Source organism: Oreochromis aureus, linkage group 3 (genome assembly GCF_013358895.1).
Source record: "Oreochromis aureus strain Israel breed Guangdong linkage group 3, ZZ_aureus, whole genome shotgun sequence".
In the NCBI taxonomy this organism is placed as follows: domain Eukaryota; kingdom Metazoa; phylum Chordata; class Actinopteri; order Cichliformes; family Cichlidae; genus Oreochromis; species Oreochromis aureus.
Genome location: NC_052944.1, coordinates 25,462,907 through 25,480,953, shown reverse-complemented (window position 1 = coordinate 25,480,953; position 18,047 = coordinate 25,462,907). Strand labels below are relative to the sequence as shown.

Sequence of the window (18,047 nt, the reverse complement as noted above, 5' to 3'; positions counted from 1 at the left end):
CAAAATTTGTTTCTCCCAAATGATAATCTTTTGTTTGTTTGTTTTTACCAATATCAAATAATACAAACAGGAACTTACTAAAAGTGTCCTTTATGGCCTCACAAGGAGGATTTGGTTTAAAAATACATTTAAGAAAAGCATCCTATTCAGCTCCTGACCCTTTAGAGCTTTGGAGACACCAGCTTGTTGCCACAGCCATTAGCCATGGGTCTTATTGGAAACTTTGTCTTTACGGACATATTTCACAGTAAGGTATTAAAGTACATCGGGGTTAGAGTTACTAACACTTTGAGAAATGCTCATGTTATAGGGTTATAAACTCAAAACCCAGCTTGTACTGGCACAGAGTTCATTTCTCAGTGTACAAAATATGGAGAGGCGGTGGGGTAATTTAAATCACGCCCATCAACCGATTTACTAAGGCTTGATACTAAAATAAACTTACTGCACCTGGGTTTAGAAAAGAGCGCACCCGTAAAGTGAACTACATCTAGTAGATCTGTTTGGAAATTGTAACCACATTGTTTTCCCCCGTTTAGTGAATCTGGTATAGTCCTAAATATAAGACTATTAAAGTCAAGTATGATATGTAAGTGTGTGGGGAAAATACCTACTTTATACTTCCTATAAACTCTGTTTGTATCTACCTTTTTCTTCTGGCCACTGATGTCCAGGCTCAGCACTGCAGAGCTTGATAATTTGGTGCACATTGTATCCTGTCTGTAGACGCCACTGGTGTGTGCAAGCTGCTATGTTTCATGAGGAAAACAGAGATACTAAATGACCATCCAGTGCATCCACACTTGTACTTGCAAAAGGTTGCTGTCCAAAAACTGTTGAATTTGACTCTGATGGTCTCGAGACTAAGTAATGTGGCTGATTTTGAAATTTTGAAAATGCTATTTTTTTCATGCTCACTATCCTGTTCACCTGAAACAGCTTGTTTTCTGTAGTGTTTCAGCAGTATGTGAAAAGTTTTCAGTAGTGTGACTCCCACACTTTTCTTTTATAAAGTAATTTCTCCAAAACATTCCTCACTGTTGAGGTGAACCTACAGGAAAATGAAAAACCAAACATGATTCACAAAGAAACAGAAAATGGTGGAAAAGCATTGACATGTTTAAAAAAAATCTTAAGACAGTGAAAAACATTCCAAGTGACAATACATAACATATATTAATATCTGAGACCACATATTTAAATACACTGGAGACAACACTCTGATAATGTGAACATTGCTTCCTCCTCCACACAGGTACTGAGGTCTGTTGGAGGGTACACCTTCTAAGTGTAAGCACATCTATAAAAGAAGTATGAGGGTTTAAGTATTGTAGAGTCAAATGTGAGGTCATCTGTCTGACAGCTAAACATCGGCCACAGTTGAAACATTGTTGTGGGACCTTAACAGAGCTGTGCATGTGCACAAGCCTCAATGAACTGAAGCGTTCCTGAATTATGTTTTTGTTACTAACATTTCTGTTTCTGTTTATTACATTTGCATGTAAAAAAGAAAACAATACCTTATGTCTCATTATTTGTTTTCTGTGGACTGTAAAGACCAATATAGATCACTGAGTCACTTAAATACTGGAATCCAAAGTGTAGTCAAATAAATGTTATATAGATATATAAATAAATAGATAAATGATATGTCAGTATTTATTTGAATGATTACTGTCATATAGATGAGAGAAAGCAAAAGACAGACTGTTGGGTGAGCTCCATTCACTCACAACAGCGGAGAGAGAGAGTGGCTGTGCTGTGAATTCATTAAAATATCTCAATAAAAATAAAAAGCGACTCTGCTTTCAAGAATGAAATAAAACAGGAGGAGTTTCCAGCTCTGACTCCATCTGACTCTAGTGTTTTTCTGCTTTAAATGAAAAATGTTATTTGCTGCATAAAATGACTTCATCCTTACCATAACCCATTAGTCGCATACTGTACCGCCATAAGGAATACCTTTATACTGTAAAAAGAAAAGAAAAGCTCATGAATTACGGGCTCCTACTTCTTAACAGTTTTCCTGACAGATGAGTTTTTTTCTTTTCCCTTTTTTATTCCCACTGACTTATGGTGCAAAAATAAAGAAGGAAAACACACTGAGTCTTTTCATGTAATACACACATATATATATATATACATATATTATATATATATATATATATATATATATATATATTATATATGTGTGTGTGTGTGTGTGTGTGTGTGTGTGTGTGTGTTTTTAATTAACCAAAAATAAAACCTAATGCTTGTTGCTTTGCTTGAGAGCGTGTAGAACAAATCTGATGATGAAAATTCATCAGTTTAAAAATCAACCAAATTGATTTTCCCAAGTGATGAAGCCTGAAAACAACTGAAAGCCTGTTTGGATATTACAGTAAACACTGCAGTCTTTTCTCTGCATGTTTTACTTTATAAATTGATTCATTGTGAGCAACACAAATGTTAACAGAAAGAGAATTTTGCTGAAGCACATCGATCATTAAAGCCACAGCTGACTGTCTTTATCAATATTTTTATTGCCTTGGTTGTGTGGTGATTTCTCCAAAACATGTGTTGATCACAATCATTGACAGTCTGATATAATAAGTATCTTTCTTTGGAGTTTTGCAGGGCTCTATGTCACTGTTTCATAGAACAGCTTCATCAAAATATAGTGATTGTCACAATGGCCAGCAGGTGTCACTGTGGAGAACAATGGGATAAACCTACAGCACAAACGCTTCAAATATTGTTTCACAGAGCACTTTTTACCCTGCGCTGCCATCATGTGTCAGAATACGAGGTGAAAAGTCAAATTCATTCATCCATCCATCCATTTGCTTCCGCTTATCCTTTTCAGGGTCGTGGGGGGTGCTGGAGTCTATCCCAGCTGTCATAGGGCGAGAGGCGGGGTACACCCTGGATGAAGAAGAAGAAGAAAACATTTCACGCCCCCCACTCTCCCCCACGACTATAAATAATATGAATTGTCTATAAAATTTTTCTCTTAAGTACATATCTGCGTAACATTGTATCCTTATTAACATTAAAGAAAACATAAAAAGAAAAAAGAAAGGACTTCAGCTTCAGCACTACATACGCAGATTATTTTTGACTTGTTTGTGCATTACGTCTAAAGTCACTGTAAACATGGCAATACAGAATAACGTTTGAGTCTTTCTGAGCAGCTAAAGTGCTTATGTGTGTGTCAAAGGTTGTTGTTAGTTACTGTCTAGTCTGCCACAGTTTATTTTTAATCTACTGAAAGTCCTCATTTGTATCTTTGCCATATAGAAAAGAGGAAATGCAGCGTGTTTTTTTTGTACTTTAAGTCATCAGCATACAGCACGCATTGTTCGTGTGTTTCTTCTTTCATTACTCACATTAGTGGATTTGTAGTGTAATAGTGTCAGAGCTGACAGGCAGGGAGGTGCAGACTAGGAGGAGAAAGGAGAGGAGATAATGAATAAAGACAGAGACAGAGAAATGAGGTGGAAATACAAGAAAAGATAAAAAATAAAGGACAAAGCTGAAGTAAAGCATGATGGGTCACCACCTGCTGCACGTGCAACAAAATACAGTCCAAAAACAAACAACCACCTTGAAAGAGAGCAGAATGAAGAAGGCGGCCTCCAGACAACAGCTTCTGTTTCTATCCTTTTATTGTGTTTACATGTAGTCAGATGGTAAGCTGGCAAAGCAACACAAAGAATTCAGAATAAATCAGTTTGTGCTTTTTTTTTTTATAATAATAATAAAGGTAACTATGAATTCATTTGCTGTCTTTGTTACTTTACTTTGTGAAACATAAAGATCTTTACTTTCACTTCAGCCACACTCTGAGTCATTTCCTGTGTTTGGGTCTCAACCAAACTTAAAACCAGAATTTAACCACAAGTTGTGAACATTCACAGATCAAAGGAGCCTTTTCACTATAGAGCTGCATGATAATGTTTGTGCTAACTGTCAAATGTTTGCATGCAGCGACTCATAAACAAAGAAAGAAACAAATGAATTAAAAAGACTTTATAGAAAATACTGGCTCCAAAGCAGAAAAGGATGCTTTGATATTTCTACTCCCAGTCTGCCAGAAGAGCAATAACGCAGTGTGATAATGATCCACAGGAAACTGCAAAAATCACAGAAGAGTTTTAAAGAAGAAAATGACAAAAAATATGACCTCCTGAATTAGAGCAACAGAACAGTTTTATTTGTTTTAGAGAAAGATATCAGCAAAAGAAACAAAGCCAACACTGTTTGTAGTGGACAGGAAATGTAAACCTGCCACCTAACTGCTGCGGTCAAAGCTACAGGAGCTGTTTGAGTTTGTGTAAAAGGGAAGGAAGAACAGAGAGACCAATCAGAAGAAGAAACTGTAGAAAAACTCTTGTTGTATCTGAACTAAACACAACTTCTTTGTTTTCTTCATCTTCTTTGTTCAAATTAAAACTCTTTGTGCAGCAGGGCTGGATGTGACGATGGGGCAATCTTTGCGCTGCACGATGGGCTTTTTCTGTAAGTACACGTTTGACATTGTTTGAATGGCACTGACTCATTAACAGAAGCTTTACTTTATATTTATTTGGACATAGTTGTATAATGTCTAATGAGCATTTATTTATTTATAATTATAGTGCTCAGTACTGTCATCTCTGGAAATACTGAAGGTAAGAAATGCTGTTTTTGTCCCAGTTCACATATGCAGCTGTTATTTCTGACCATTCAAACACATCACAGTACTGAGTCTTATTTAGAACCACAGCTATTGATTATTTTAGTAATCAAGCGCCATGTTGATTATTCAACTGATTAATCAAGTACATTGACAAGAAGTACTAACTATAATATAATAATTAGTATGAATAAATATTCAAAAGGTACATTATATTGCCAAATGTATTCACTCACCCTAAATCTAAATCATTGAATTCACAGTGAGACCTGTGGCTCGTCCATGGCCGCAGGTGTATAAAATCGAGCACCTAGACATGCAGGCTGCTTCTATCATCTGTGAAAGAATGAGTCGCTCTCAGGAGCTCAGTGAATTCCAGCATGGCACCATGATAGGATGCCACCTGTGTCCAATTGTGAAATTTCCTCACTACTAAATATTTCACAGAGGTGCAGAGGTCTCCAACTTTTTACTGAGTCAATCACTACAGCCCTCCAAACTTCATGTGGCCTTGAGATTAGCTCAAGGACAGAGCGTAGAGAGCTTGTGGTATGGGTTTCCATGGCCGAGCAGCTGCATCCAAGTCTTGAGCACGCTTCATCCGAACTCTGGAGCAGTGGAGACGTGTTCTCTGGAGTAACGAATCACATTTCTCTATCTGGCAATCTGATAACGACTCTGGGTTTGGAAGCTTCCAGGGTAACAGCACTTGTCTGACTGCACTGTGCCAAGTGTAAAGTTTGGTGGAGGGGGGATTATGGTGTGGGGCTGTTTATCAGGAGGTAATTCCAGTGAAAGGAACTCTTAATGCTTCAGCATTCCAAGACATTTTGGACAATTTCATGTTGTTGGCTGCAATGAAGAAAAGTGAGTACATCAACATTCGGAAGTTTGCTGCTGAAAACAGATGTTATGATGGTGTAGATTAATAATTCAGTGTCCAACCAAACCTCAGGTCAGGTCAGAGTTTTACTGGCCCATGTATATTTTATTAGCCTATCCATGCCTATCAGTAGAAATTCAATTCAATTCAATTCAATTTTATTTATATAGCGCCAAATCACAACAGTCCCTCTGCTGGTAGATTCTAAATATCAGCAAACTACCTGGTTTAATCTGTTTAATAAAAAGAGAACTTCTTTTGTTGTCAAATTATCGCTAGGATGCAAAAATATGATTACCAACAAGAGCAATAAAATCCCAGACAGCTTAACAATAATTTTATATTTCTTTAAGTCTGCTAATGTGATTTTTTTATTTGAACAGCTGTTCCTAAGCCCACTGTGACCCTGCAACCATCCTGGACTCAGATATACAGCTGTGAGACAGTCACTGTCAGATGTGAGATTCAGGGAGGTGAAGGAGCTCAGTGGACGTATGAATGGAGAGCAACCAAGTTAAACACACGTCAATCATCCAGCATACACACAATCAGCAGAGCTACTGAGTCTGACAGCGGAGGATACAGCTGCCGGGGTAAAAGAAGCTCCTCCTGGACAGAGTGGAGTGACATCACCACATTGACTGTATTACGTAAGTTTGATATTTTTCACTCATTTTAATTTATATTGCACTTTATACTAGGGCTGTGCGATATGACCAAAATCTCATATCCCGATATTAAGACATCTATCGTCCGATAACGATATAAATCAAAAAAAGGAAACATTTTCTGTAAATTCTGTGAATGTCGGGCAGCTCGACTTGCGTGAAGTGTTTCCAGCTGGGCGTCGAGTGTTTTAACTGATGCATGAAACAATACATTTTTAGACATAGGTTGTAATGGCCGCCGTTTTCTTTGTGAGTATTTATTACACAGCGTGCTGCGGGGAAAAGCCTGTTCTAACGTTTGAGTCTACGGTTTATTTTTTAGCACCTGGCGGCTCTTTTTTGCTTCTCATCCGTAAATACTCTGCATCTTTCACGTGATTCAGTTTATTTTGAAAAGTCTCAACAGGATCTTGAGCTTTATTGTGAAAGGTTTATGTGGAAAATAAACAAGCGGACACGAGGTGGTTTTACCGTCATTGTTGCTAACGACAACGCATAAAAACAAGCGCTTGTCCGTCTGTAGTGTGGTTATATTAAATATAAGAGAAAGAGAGAACTTTAGGAAATTAATATAGCCACTACAGTGACCATCAAAATAATGAAAAAATATTGCCGTAAACAGTTTATTTTGCAACACCACGAAACAAACGATAGCGTAAAATGAAACGATAGACGTTTTCATATCGTCATCCGATATATATCGTTATATCGAACAGCCCTACTTTATACTGTTTCATCCAAAAATACAACAAAATACTTTCAACAATACAGTAGTTTATTTTATTTATTTATTTTATAGTTGGTTAAAAAAAGTAGTGTGGATTTATCACTGCAGCTTAGTTTGCTCTTTCATTTAATATTTAGTTTCTTTTATGACAAGGATTTCCAAAATTTTATTTCACTTTTTAATTTGCTTTATATGTTATGTGTGTCCATGTTTGCTTTACATGTAAAATATGTTTTACATGTCACTTGCATTTTATTCTGTTGCCCCTTTAAAGCACTTTGAAATGTGGATTTTAGAAAGTGCTATATAAACTTGTTGTAACTGTTACATCCTACATCTAGAAGGCCAAGACCCAACATCGAAAGGCAATCACAATCAGCCACAGAGACATATTTTCTATAAAGATCATATGTTGATTTATAAATACAGGATTTAGGCCAAAACACACGGAACTGTCTACACAACGTGAGATAACCTAAGTTAACTGTCTTTCTGGGACAGAAAACTCAGTTTCCTTCATCTGAGGATTAAAGTCCAGATTTTAACCAAATCTGCTTCCTGGTATCTCAGCAAAAATGTCCATGTGGGCTCACCTACGTGGAGAATCTCAAGTGTCAAAATAAATTAATTAAATGCATTAAATTCAATTAATTAAATGTTACGTTAATTAATCAAAATTTGAAATTGTCATTAATTAAATATATACATAACAATTAATTGTCAATTAATTTCATTTTAAACATTTAATAAATTATTCATTTATTTCCTATTTTAATTCATTAATGATGTATTTAATTAATACTTTTTGACACTTGGGACCCTCCATAGGCTGGGTAGCTGTGGGGTTGTGTAGGCAGAAAAACATACACTGTGGATCATCATCGGGGTTTAACAGTGTTATTAGGAAACAACAGCTAACTGACAGTTCATAAATTATATGTTCAGAAACGTATAAATATGTAAATGTAAAGATGTAGAAAACCTGTAGAAATGTATTATTTAATAAAGAAAACTTTTTTTATTATTGTTTTTTAATTCAAATTGCACTAGGATACAAAAATATGACTACCACAAAGAGGAGCAGTAAAAAAACAAGAGAGCTTTATTGGGATTTTCTAATTCTGTAATTTTGCTACTGAGATTTTTTTATTTGAACAGGTCCTCCTAAGCCCACTGTGACAGTGCATTCATTATGGACACATTCTGGATACAGAAATACATACAGGATATACAATAGTGTGATCTACAGCGGTGACACAGTCATCGTCAGCTGTGAGATTCAGGGAGGTGAAGGAGCTCAGTGGACGTATGAATGGAGATCACCAAGGTCAAACACACATCAAACATCCAGAGAATACATAATCATTGAAGCTACTGAGTTTGATGGTGGAGAATACAGCTGCAGGGGCACAAGAAGCTCTTCCTGGACAGAGTGGAGTGACATCATCGCATTGAATGTATTGCGTAAGTTGGACATATTTCTCTGATTTTAATTTATATTGCACAAAGTTTCATCCAAAACACAACAAAATATTTTGTCTTTCAGCAGTACTGTAAGTGTCTTTATAGTTTAGTATCAAAAGTAGTGTAAAACAGTTTAATGTAGTTATAAAATATACAATAATCACTCAGAGTGAAACATCTGGAAAAGAAAAAGATTTTGCCAGTTTGATGAAAAACAAGTGTAAATGTGATTATCCTCATTTCTTCAACTCAGTGGCTGTACATGTGGAGTTTTTATTACTGCAGCTTCTTATTTTGCTGTTTTTACTATTGTTTAAACTCAATTCCTCAAGGTTTCAGGTTGGACTTTTCTTGTTGATTATCTTCTAAATTGCATTTTATATCAAATATTCTAGAAAACAAATTGTGGTAAAACTACAGCAGTGTTCTCTAGAACGGGGCTTGATCTGAGACCTGATCTTATGCTTCCTCTTGGACATATAATTAAGACACATGGTGCATCTTTTTATGTTCATGCTGATGAAACACAGATGCAGTACTTAGACCATGTGACCCTGGCATGGCAAGTTCTCCTAATGGCTGCCTTTGTGAGGATCAACCTGTCATTGAGAAATATTTTCTGGATTCATGGAAACTGACATTTTTAGCATAATATCACAAAACAGCAGCTTTTTCAAAATTAAAAAATAAGATAAAAAATAGAATTGAATTCAAAATTGTATTGATTACTTTTAAAGAACTTGATCACTTTGATTTTAGGCATCTCAAAAAAGCAAAATAATAATAATAATAATAATAATAATAATAGAACTTCTTAAGTTTGTGTGGCTCCTTTAAAATTGTGTGATTCAAGGTTGACCTTGCACTCTTCAAGAGCCCATCTAATTCTGGAAGAAAAAAACAAAACAGAAAGTCAAACAATCAAGCCTTTCATGAATTTATTGGAGCTTCAAAAATAACATATTTTGGTCAAAGCTACAAAAAATAAGTTGCAGTTTCTCTTGATTTTGGTTCTAGATTCAAGAAAAAAATCCTTCGGAGATCTAAAGATTTTTGATTTATTATTCAGTTTATTTACACTGATTTGCTTGTTCACCTCAAACTTCATATCTTTCTAAAGGTAAAGCAGATGTATTCCAACTAATCTGTAATATTTTGAATATAAATAAAAGATAACTGTACAAAGTAAATACTGGTACATTTTACTAAATGTTGGGTTACAGCTTGAACTTATAAATTGTTATATTGTGACTTTGTTTTGATGTTTAAACTGTTTGTCTGTGAATCAGCTGTTTTGCAGTGACTCTACAGCAGAGTTTATGTTTCTGTTTGTCTCCTAACTGGATCATTCTTATGTGAACAGTTCCCATTAAGTCCACTGTGACCCTGCAGCCATCCTGGACTCAGATATACAGCGGTGAGACAGTCACTGTCAGATGTGAGATTCAGGGAGGTGAAGGAGCTCAGTGGACGTATGAATGGAGTCCAGACAAGTTAAACACACCTCCAAAATCCAGTGAATACAGAATCACAGTTACTGAGTCTGACAGTGGAGGATACAGCTGCTGGGGCAGAGGGGACTATTTGTTAACATACTGGAGTGAAACCATCACACTGACTGTATCATGTAAGTTGGAGATGTTTCATCCAGATTATCTGTTTTGTCAAAGCAGTGAAAACACTTGGTTTTCTTGCAATATCTGTTTCTTTTGTGCTGCTCAGTAAAATATTTTGTTTTTAGTCTGACAAAGAAAGTGAAAAGCAGCTTTTAATTCACAGTCATGTGTCATGGTCCTGGGTCTTTGACCCTGGTTTTTGAGTTTGTTTGGACTTTTTTATTCTTTGGAATTATTAGTTGTTTATGTTTAGTTGTTAAGAGCCTCTGAGGTTTAGTTAATTATGTTTCTCGGTTGTGGTTCTTGTTTGTTTTCATGTCTCTTCCCTTTTTTCATGTCCAGTCTGTCATTGTCACGTCCCTGTTGTAACTCCGAAATGACAACACAGGCACGGCTTCTTCAAGACGGGCGCTTCGCTGCATTTATTGAACGCCGTGAAAACTACAAACATAAAACACAAAGGCTTTAAGCGCTTCAGTCTATCAAAAGTAACACTTGTGATTTAACAACAAAAAATTACCTCGTGGCCGCCTGCCACTTCGGAGGTTCTAGAAGAATACCTTTACCGTCTTGCGCATTCTAAATAAACCATAAAATAATTAGAACACCATACATTACAAATTTTCACAATATTACAATACAGTTATGGCAAAGGACAAATACCTTGTACAGCTGGTAGGCTAACTAGGCCTTTGCAGATAGCTCGCTGAACTCCTTAGCGTGATTATTAAACGTGGGCTCACAGTCTATATTGTCATGCCCCAAACCTCGCGATAATAGCGGTGTAATAAAACTTGTTCTTTGTGACAAGATAAACATGTCTCCTATACAAGATAAACACACCTTTACAATATTGTCCACAGAAATGTACAAGCAAGACATTTTAACTGCTGGAACCATCTATTAAACTTCTTAAACTTTCTGTAACACTTACACTCCCACCAAAATCACTCATTGTTTGCAATGTGATTTTCTAATGAGTGTCAACATTAGAGTCTGGTTCACTTTGCATGTTAGTCTCCAGTAAAGTCACTACCTTGTGAACAGGTCTTTCCAGATATATCAGCCTTGTCAGTGGTTTCCCCCTGTCAAAGGTAGTTTCACTGGTCTTGAGCTTCACTTTTCGAACCTTGCCATCTGGGCTCTCTATAGCCTCTACTATTAGAGCAAGTTTCCATTTACATCTCGGAGCATTATCATCCTGCAGTATCACGATGTCATTTACTCGCAGGTTTCGTGAGACGTTCTGCCACTTCTGTCGCCGCTGGAGATTTAACAGATACTCTCGCCTCCACCTTTGCCAAAACTCATTTGCTAGAAATTGTACTCTTTTCCATCTTTTGTTCAAGTACAAATCCTCTCTGCAAAACTCTCCTGGAGGTGGAAGAATAACTGAAGCTTTCATCGTTAATATGTGATTGGGAGTTAATGGCTCTGGTCCCAAGGGATCATTGAGATACTCAACACTTAAAGGTCTGCTGTTAATGATGGCCATTGTCTCGTAAAGCAGTGTCCTTAGACTAGTTGTATCGAGTCTGTTTGAGAACTTGTCCAGCATTGCTGTCAGTACACTTCGTACTGTTCGAATTTGACGTTCCCAGACGCCCCCCATGTGGCTAGCTGATGGAACGTTCACCACAAATTCACAACCCATAGCTCTTTGTGGTTCTTGATCCATATCCTTCATTAGCTCCAAAAGTTCTCTTTTGGTGCCCATAAAGTTTGTGCCTTGGTCGCATCTTAATTGCGGACGGACCTCTTATAGCTATCAGAACTCGAAGAGCATTCATGAAGGCATCTGTCGATAAGTCATCTAGTGTTTCAATGTGCACAGCTCGTGAACATAAACATGTGAACAATAGTCCATACCTTTTGACTTCCTTTCTTCCTTCCTTTACCATGAATGGACCGAAACAGTCGACACCACAATACGTGAAAGGAGGTGCCGTTTCTGTTCTCACTTCTGGCAAATCTGACATCTGTTGGACATTTGTAGCCTTTCTGTATCTTCTGCACTTAACACAATGGTAAATGTGTGAAGAAACAACACTCCCACATCCTAAAATCCATATGCCATTTGCCCATAATTCATTTATTGTCATCCTCTTCCTTGGTGATGCACACGTTCATGGTAGTGTTTGACGAGTAGGGCTGACACATGGGACTCCTTGGGGAGAATTGCAGGGTGTTTTACATCATAGTGTAAAGCTGATTGAGATAATCTTCCTCCCACCCTGAGAACATCTGACTTGTCCAAAAAGGCATTTAACTGCTTTAGTCTGCTGCGCTTGTGCAGAGAATTTTCTCCTTGAGATCTGATCTTCTGTATTTCCTCAGTAAAGACGTCTCTTTGCACTAGCTTAATGATGAATAATTCTGTGTCTTTTCTTTCTTCAAGATCTGTCACGTTGTTCGTTCTTTGTTGAATACCTTTGTACTCTTTGATGAATCGCCTGAGCCTGGCAATAGCCTTGATAGCTCTCGATCAACTGGAGAACTTCTTTAAACGCTCTAGCACTGGGTTTGCTTCCTTCGAATGTACAGTGTGCGTATAGCCTTTACGGACTTCAGGATCCATTTCTTCAACCTCTCCCACCATTTCCTCTTTGACTGGAAGATCTTGTTTCCAAAGAAAATCGGGACCTTTCAACCAGTTTGAATCCTTCAGCTGAGTAGCATTTAAACCTCTTGAGGCCTGATCAGCTGGATTTTCCTCTGAGCTGACATGCTGCCATTTCCCAGGACTTGTGCTTTGTCTTATTCGTTGAATTCGATTGGCGACAAATGTGTGAAATCTTTTAGCATCATTATTTATGTATGCTAATACGACTTGTGAATCTGTCCAATAATATTCCTGTAGATTTTGGATGTCTAGTTCTCGTTTGATCACATCTGCGATGCGAACTGAAGTCACGGCCGATGACAGTTCAAGCCTTGGGATGGTTGTTTGCTTAATGGGCGTAACTCTTGCCTTGCCCATGACGAGTGCACAACTGACCTGTCCTTCTCTACTATTTGCTCTGAGGTATGAACATGCGCCATAACCACTGAGGCTCGCATCCGAGAAACTGTGCAATTCGTACTGCACAATGTCAGCAACTTGTGAGTAGCTTCGTGGGATCTTCAGAGCTGCCAACTTGGGCAGGTCTCTCAACCATGCTTCCCATTGTGGTAGAATGTGATCTGGGAGATCCTCGTCCCAATTAACTTTGTCCTTGCACAACGCTTGGAGTATTTGCTTTCCAATTAATATGAATGGGGCAACGAACCCAAGGGGGTCAAAGACTGAAGCAACAATCGAGAGCACCCCTCTCCTTGTTAATGGGTTGTCTTTAACTTGGACTCTGAATTGGAATTCATCTGCCTCTATGCACCATTGTACTCCAAGTGCACGTTCAATGTGGAGTTCTCCAAGAGCCATGTCCTGGTCTTTGGCTTTAGCTTGTTCCTCTTGGGGAATAGCTGCAAGCACTTCTTTATTGTTTGACACAAACTTATGCAGATGTAGGCTGCCTGTTTTACAAAGTGCCCTTGACTCTTTTACCAACTGTATGGCTTCGACTGTTGATGTCACACTAGCGAGTCCGTCATCAACATAAAAACCTCTTTGGATGAACTCAATAGTCTCTTTGCTGAATCTGTCTCTACCTTGAGAAGCAATATGTTTGAGTCCGAAATTGCAGCATCCGGGAGATGAAGCTGCTCCGAAAAGATGCACTCTCATCCTGTACACTGAAGGCTCAGAGTTTAAATCGCCTTTGTCCCACCAAAGAAATCTCAAATAGTCTTGATGCTCCTTGATGACATGGAATTGGTGGAACATCCTCTCCACGTCACACATGATGGCGATGGGGCCCTTTCTGAATCGACATAACACTCCGATCAGTGCGTTGGTAAGATCTGGTCCAGTCAGAAGGTGTTCGTTAAGAGATGTTCCTGAAGCGGGCGAACAATCAAAAACCACACGTATCTTTTCAGGTTTGTGGGGGTGGTAGACCCCATGGTGCGGTATATACCATGCTGCCTCATTATCCAGTTCCTTCTCTGGGACCTTCTCTGCGTCTCCACGGGCTATGATGTCGTCCATGAACTTGACGTAATCTTCATAGTATTTCTTATCTCTTCTGAGCCGACGTTCCAGTGAAGACAGTCTATGCTCAGCGCATTGTTTTTTGTTTGGAAGATTCGGGTTGTCGGTTTTGAATGGCAATGGGAGTTCATAGTGACCGTTTTCCTTTTGCCTTATGCCTTTGGTCACCTTCGACATGAACAAAATGTCTTCCTGAGAGACTGGATTGTCATCTGTTGCATGCTCAGAGAAATCAGATCCCAAAGCCTTTATTACATCAACTGGACCAACTTCCTTCACTTGCGTTCTGCATACAAAATGCACTTCTTGCTTGAGTTCAACTGCTTGTTGTACTGCAGGAGTAACTTCTCGAACAATGATTCTGTGGCTTATGCCAATATCATCATTGTGAATTTGAACTTGAGATGTACAACCAACTATGCTCCAGCCGAGATCAGTTAGCTGTGCGTAAGGCTGATTCTCCTCACCTGCAATGACTTCCCGTGGCAGAAGGGCTTGCTGACAGTTATAGCCAAGAAGCAGACCAACTTCGCATTCAAGCATTGGAGGTAACCTATCTGCCAGCCTTTCGAGGTGAGGCCAACTCAAAGCAGTTTCAGACGTCGGGATGTGTGATCTGTTCACAGGGATGAACTCTCTTGTATAAACCGGTGGCAATGTAATTCTCTTTTCCTGCGTGTAGCCTCTAACTTGAAGATTTACCAGTTTCTCACATGGTATGACTGTTGACTTGGCGGACATGGTCGATAGTCTTAGATGAGCCTTACTCTTATCTGTGTTGAGATCCTGGGCTACTTCATCCAAGATGAAGGATGTATCGCTCTGAGAATCGAGGAGGGCATATACTAGAACTTCTCTCTCTGGGTGATTTTTTGAGGAAACCCAGACAGGTAGAATGGAGGATGTCAGTGTGCTCGAAGTTACTTGAGTTACTCTGTTAGAGATTGCAGTTGCTGGTTCATCTCCTTCGTCCTTGTCTTGAGAGTTATCATTCGTTGCAGGCATTATCCTTTTACGTTCTACAAACTTGTCATCATGCAGACATGTGGGATGCTTCTTCTGGCATTTCTCACACGTATTCCTTTTATCACACTTCTTAGAATGATGTCCCGCCTTTAAACATCCAAAACACAGCCCTTCTGCTTGTACAAACTTGATACGATCCTGGACTGATTTTTCCATGAATTTGAAACATTTGTCCAGTGTGTGACCATTTCTTTTGCAGTAAAGGCAAGTCACAGGATTTATGTGACTTGAGTTGGTTAAGTGACTTGAAGTTGTCGTTAATGTTTTAGCTTGAATGACTTGGCTGCGTGAGTGTTTGGGCTTACTGATTTCCAAACCCTTGAGTGCTTGCATTGAAGCTATGGGGTCACATGCTAGGTCTGCTTCAGTGGATACAAAATCTGTAAACATGTGAAATGATGGATACTCGCCATTAAGGGTTTTTCTTATTTTCATCGCTGCGCGATTCCATCTTGTTGTTAACCAGTCTGGAAGTTTCAGCAAGAGTTTCTGAATTTCCATACAGTCATTGAGAACCTCTAATGTCTTTATGTGTGGCATCGCAGCTTCACAACTTCTAAGGAAGTCAGCAAACTCTCTCAACTCACTTCCATCCTTGGAGCTTATTTTAGGCCAACTGTGAAGTTTGTCTCTGAAGCATTTTCCTATAGTGAATAGATCTCCAAAGCGCCTTTCCAGCACGTCCCAAGCTGCGTCATACGCTTCATCTGTGCCCACTAGGAGAAATCCTTCAACCACTCTCTTTGCGGGTCCACCAAGGTACTTCCTGAGATAATAGAGTCTTTCGTTCTTTGGAATGTTTTTTCTTTCAATCAAGGTCTCAAATGACAACTGCCAGTCCTTGAACTTTAAAGGGTCACCAGTGAACAGTGCAGGTTCTGGAGTTGGAAGATGATTAGCACTTATTGCGTCTGCTAGTATGCCGACTAGATCCAAGTTTGGCTGTGGATGAGTTGCAGAAGCGGCAGCTTGTGTTTCTTTAGGGATAAATGGCGGACTTGATGCGTTAAGTGCTTGGCCTGTGGTGCCCTCAGGTTGCACACCAGGATTTTGTTGGGCTTGGTTGATGACTGTGGGAGTATGTGGAACAAATGCAGGGCTTGTGGTATTATGGGCTTGGATTGTATTTGGAGCTTGAGAGGGAAATTGTGGTGGAGCAGGAATTGCTGAGGTTTCGCTCCCAGTTTTGATACTGCACACTAAACTACGACTTTCAGAAATACTCTCAGCTTCTGTGTAAACCTTTACTTTAGCTCTTGCAGCATTCAATTTTTTAACCTCTTCCAAGCGTTCAATCTTTCTGCGCTGCTCCTCCATTGTTTGTTGCCTTTCCAAGTTTTCAAGTTCCAACTTTTGTAGTTCAGCTGCTTCCCTTTCTTGGTCCTCCATTACAGCTAATACTTCTTGACACACAGCTGCCTCAGCCTCTGCTTCTATTCTTTTGATTGTTTGTGAGTATGACTGGCTTGAACTACTTTTAGACCTTCGTGACTTTGACCTTGATTTAGTACTGTCAGATCCTAAGCACGACCCAACGTCTGGCCATGGCTCTTCATCACCATCTGCAAGGTCTCCTTGTAGGTGTTTTTCAGCTCTTCTGACAATGAATGAGGAAAGTGATGTACATGCATCCACTTTGCGTCTTTCATCTGCATCAGGATTTTGTATTTGCCGTATTTGTTCAAAAATGGTTTGTACATCCTTGCAGGCCACATTTACATTGTTGATGAGCTCATTCAATTCACTCTCGGAAACTTCATTTCTTAATATTACTTTGCTCAATCTTGCTTCATATCTCCATTTTTCAAAAACAACGGCATATCTGTGTTGGAGGCCTTTGAGTTTCTTCTCTTGAAGCTCTTTACCCTTTTCTGTTAGTGTTCTTACTCTTTCACTTTTACGAACAGTCTGTAGTTCTGTAATTTGTTCATCATCATTCTCTTCCACTTCAGTAAGTGGTACAGCATGGTGCTCTTCGAGATCTTTGTCAACCATCTCGGGAGTCTAGTTAAATGTCATTGAGCGCACTGTGTTCAGATTTCAAATACCTCTTAAATTTGCGACTTAAGTTACTTTAGGGTTACTGTTACTGTATACTTTAAGTGCACCTTTTCTTAAAGGACCTTGTAAACCTTACTCAAACTTTGACCTTAAGCAAGCACACAGAACTATTCACCAAACTACAAAGCATCACCTTGAAGTACAGTAGAAATTAAATAAACTTTGACAATGTGTTATAGAAACTTATTGTGGCTCTTTAAACTTGACTTAAACCACTCTTATTCTACTTTTAACACTGTCCTTTGTTAATTTCCACCTTACTCCAGCTGTGTAACGTTGTTGCTGCTGTGCTTGACTGCTTGAGAACGGTGAGCTTATGCAATGGCGCCCTCTTGTGTCGCTCCACTTCACCGTCACTCTCTGCAGCTGCCGTCTTCGTAATTAGCTTCTCACCGGCACTGGCTAGGCCAGGGCGAGTTTTCACTGTAACTCCGAAATGACAACACAGGCACGGCTTCTTCAAGACGGGCTCTTCGCTGCATTTATTGAACGCCGTGAAAACTACAAACATAAAACACAAAGGCTTTAAGCGCTTCAGTCTATCAAAAGTAACACTTGTGATTTAACAACAAAAAATTACCTCGTGGCCGCCTGCCACTTCGGAGGTTCTAGAACAGGGGTCGGCAACCTGCGGCTCCGGAGCCGCATGCGGCTCTTTAGTCCTTGTACTGCGGCTCCGGGTGGTTTGGGAAAATAAATTAGAAGTATTCAGCTGAAGTGTATTTTATTTGTGTTTAGTTCTTTTTTTTAACTTGTATTTCTAAATTGGAAGATTATTTTGATATTGAAATATAAAAATAATATTATATTTTATTATTTGTCACCGCTCAAAATAAGCGTCACACTCGGGGA

General features: G+C 38.9%; 2 protein-coding genes across 2 annotated transcripts in view; both read left to right on the top strand.

Annotated features, from left to right (window-relative positions):
- LOC116311487 (basement membrane-specific heparan sulfate proteoglycan core protein-like) overlaps window positions 1-18,047 on the top strand; it is a 681,374-nt gene that overhangs the window by 427,662 nt on the left and 235,665 nt on the right. The gene's annotated exons all lie outside the window — the stretch shown is intronic.
- LOC120439050 (immunoglobulin superfamily member 1-like) overlaps window positions 1-18,047 on the top strand; it is a 265,608-nt gene that overhangs the window by 242,317 nt on the left and 5,244 nt on the right. The window contains exon 7 of the mRNA XM_039609733.1: window positions 9,766-10,029. Coding sequence (XP_039465667.1) covers window positions 9,766-10,029 — 264 coding nt within the window. The remainder of the gene's footprint in view (window positions 1-9,765; window positions 10,030-18,047) is intronic.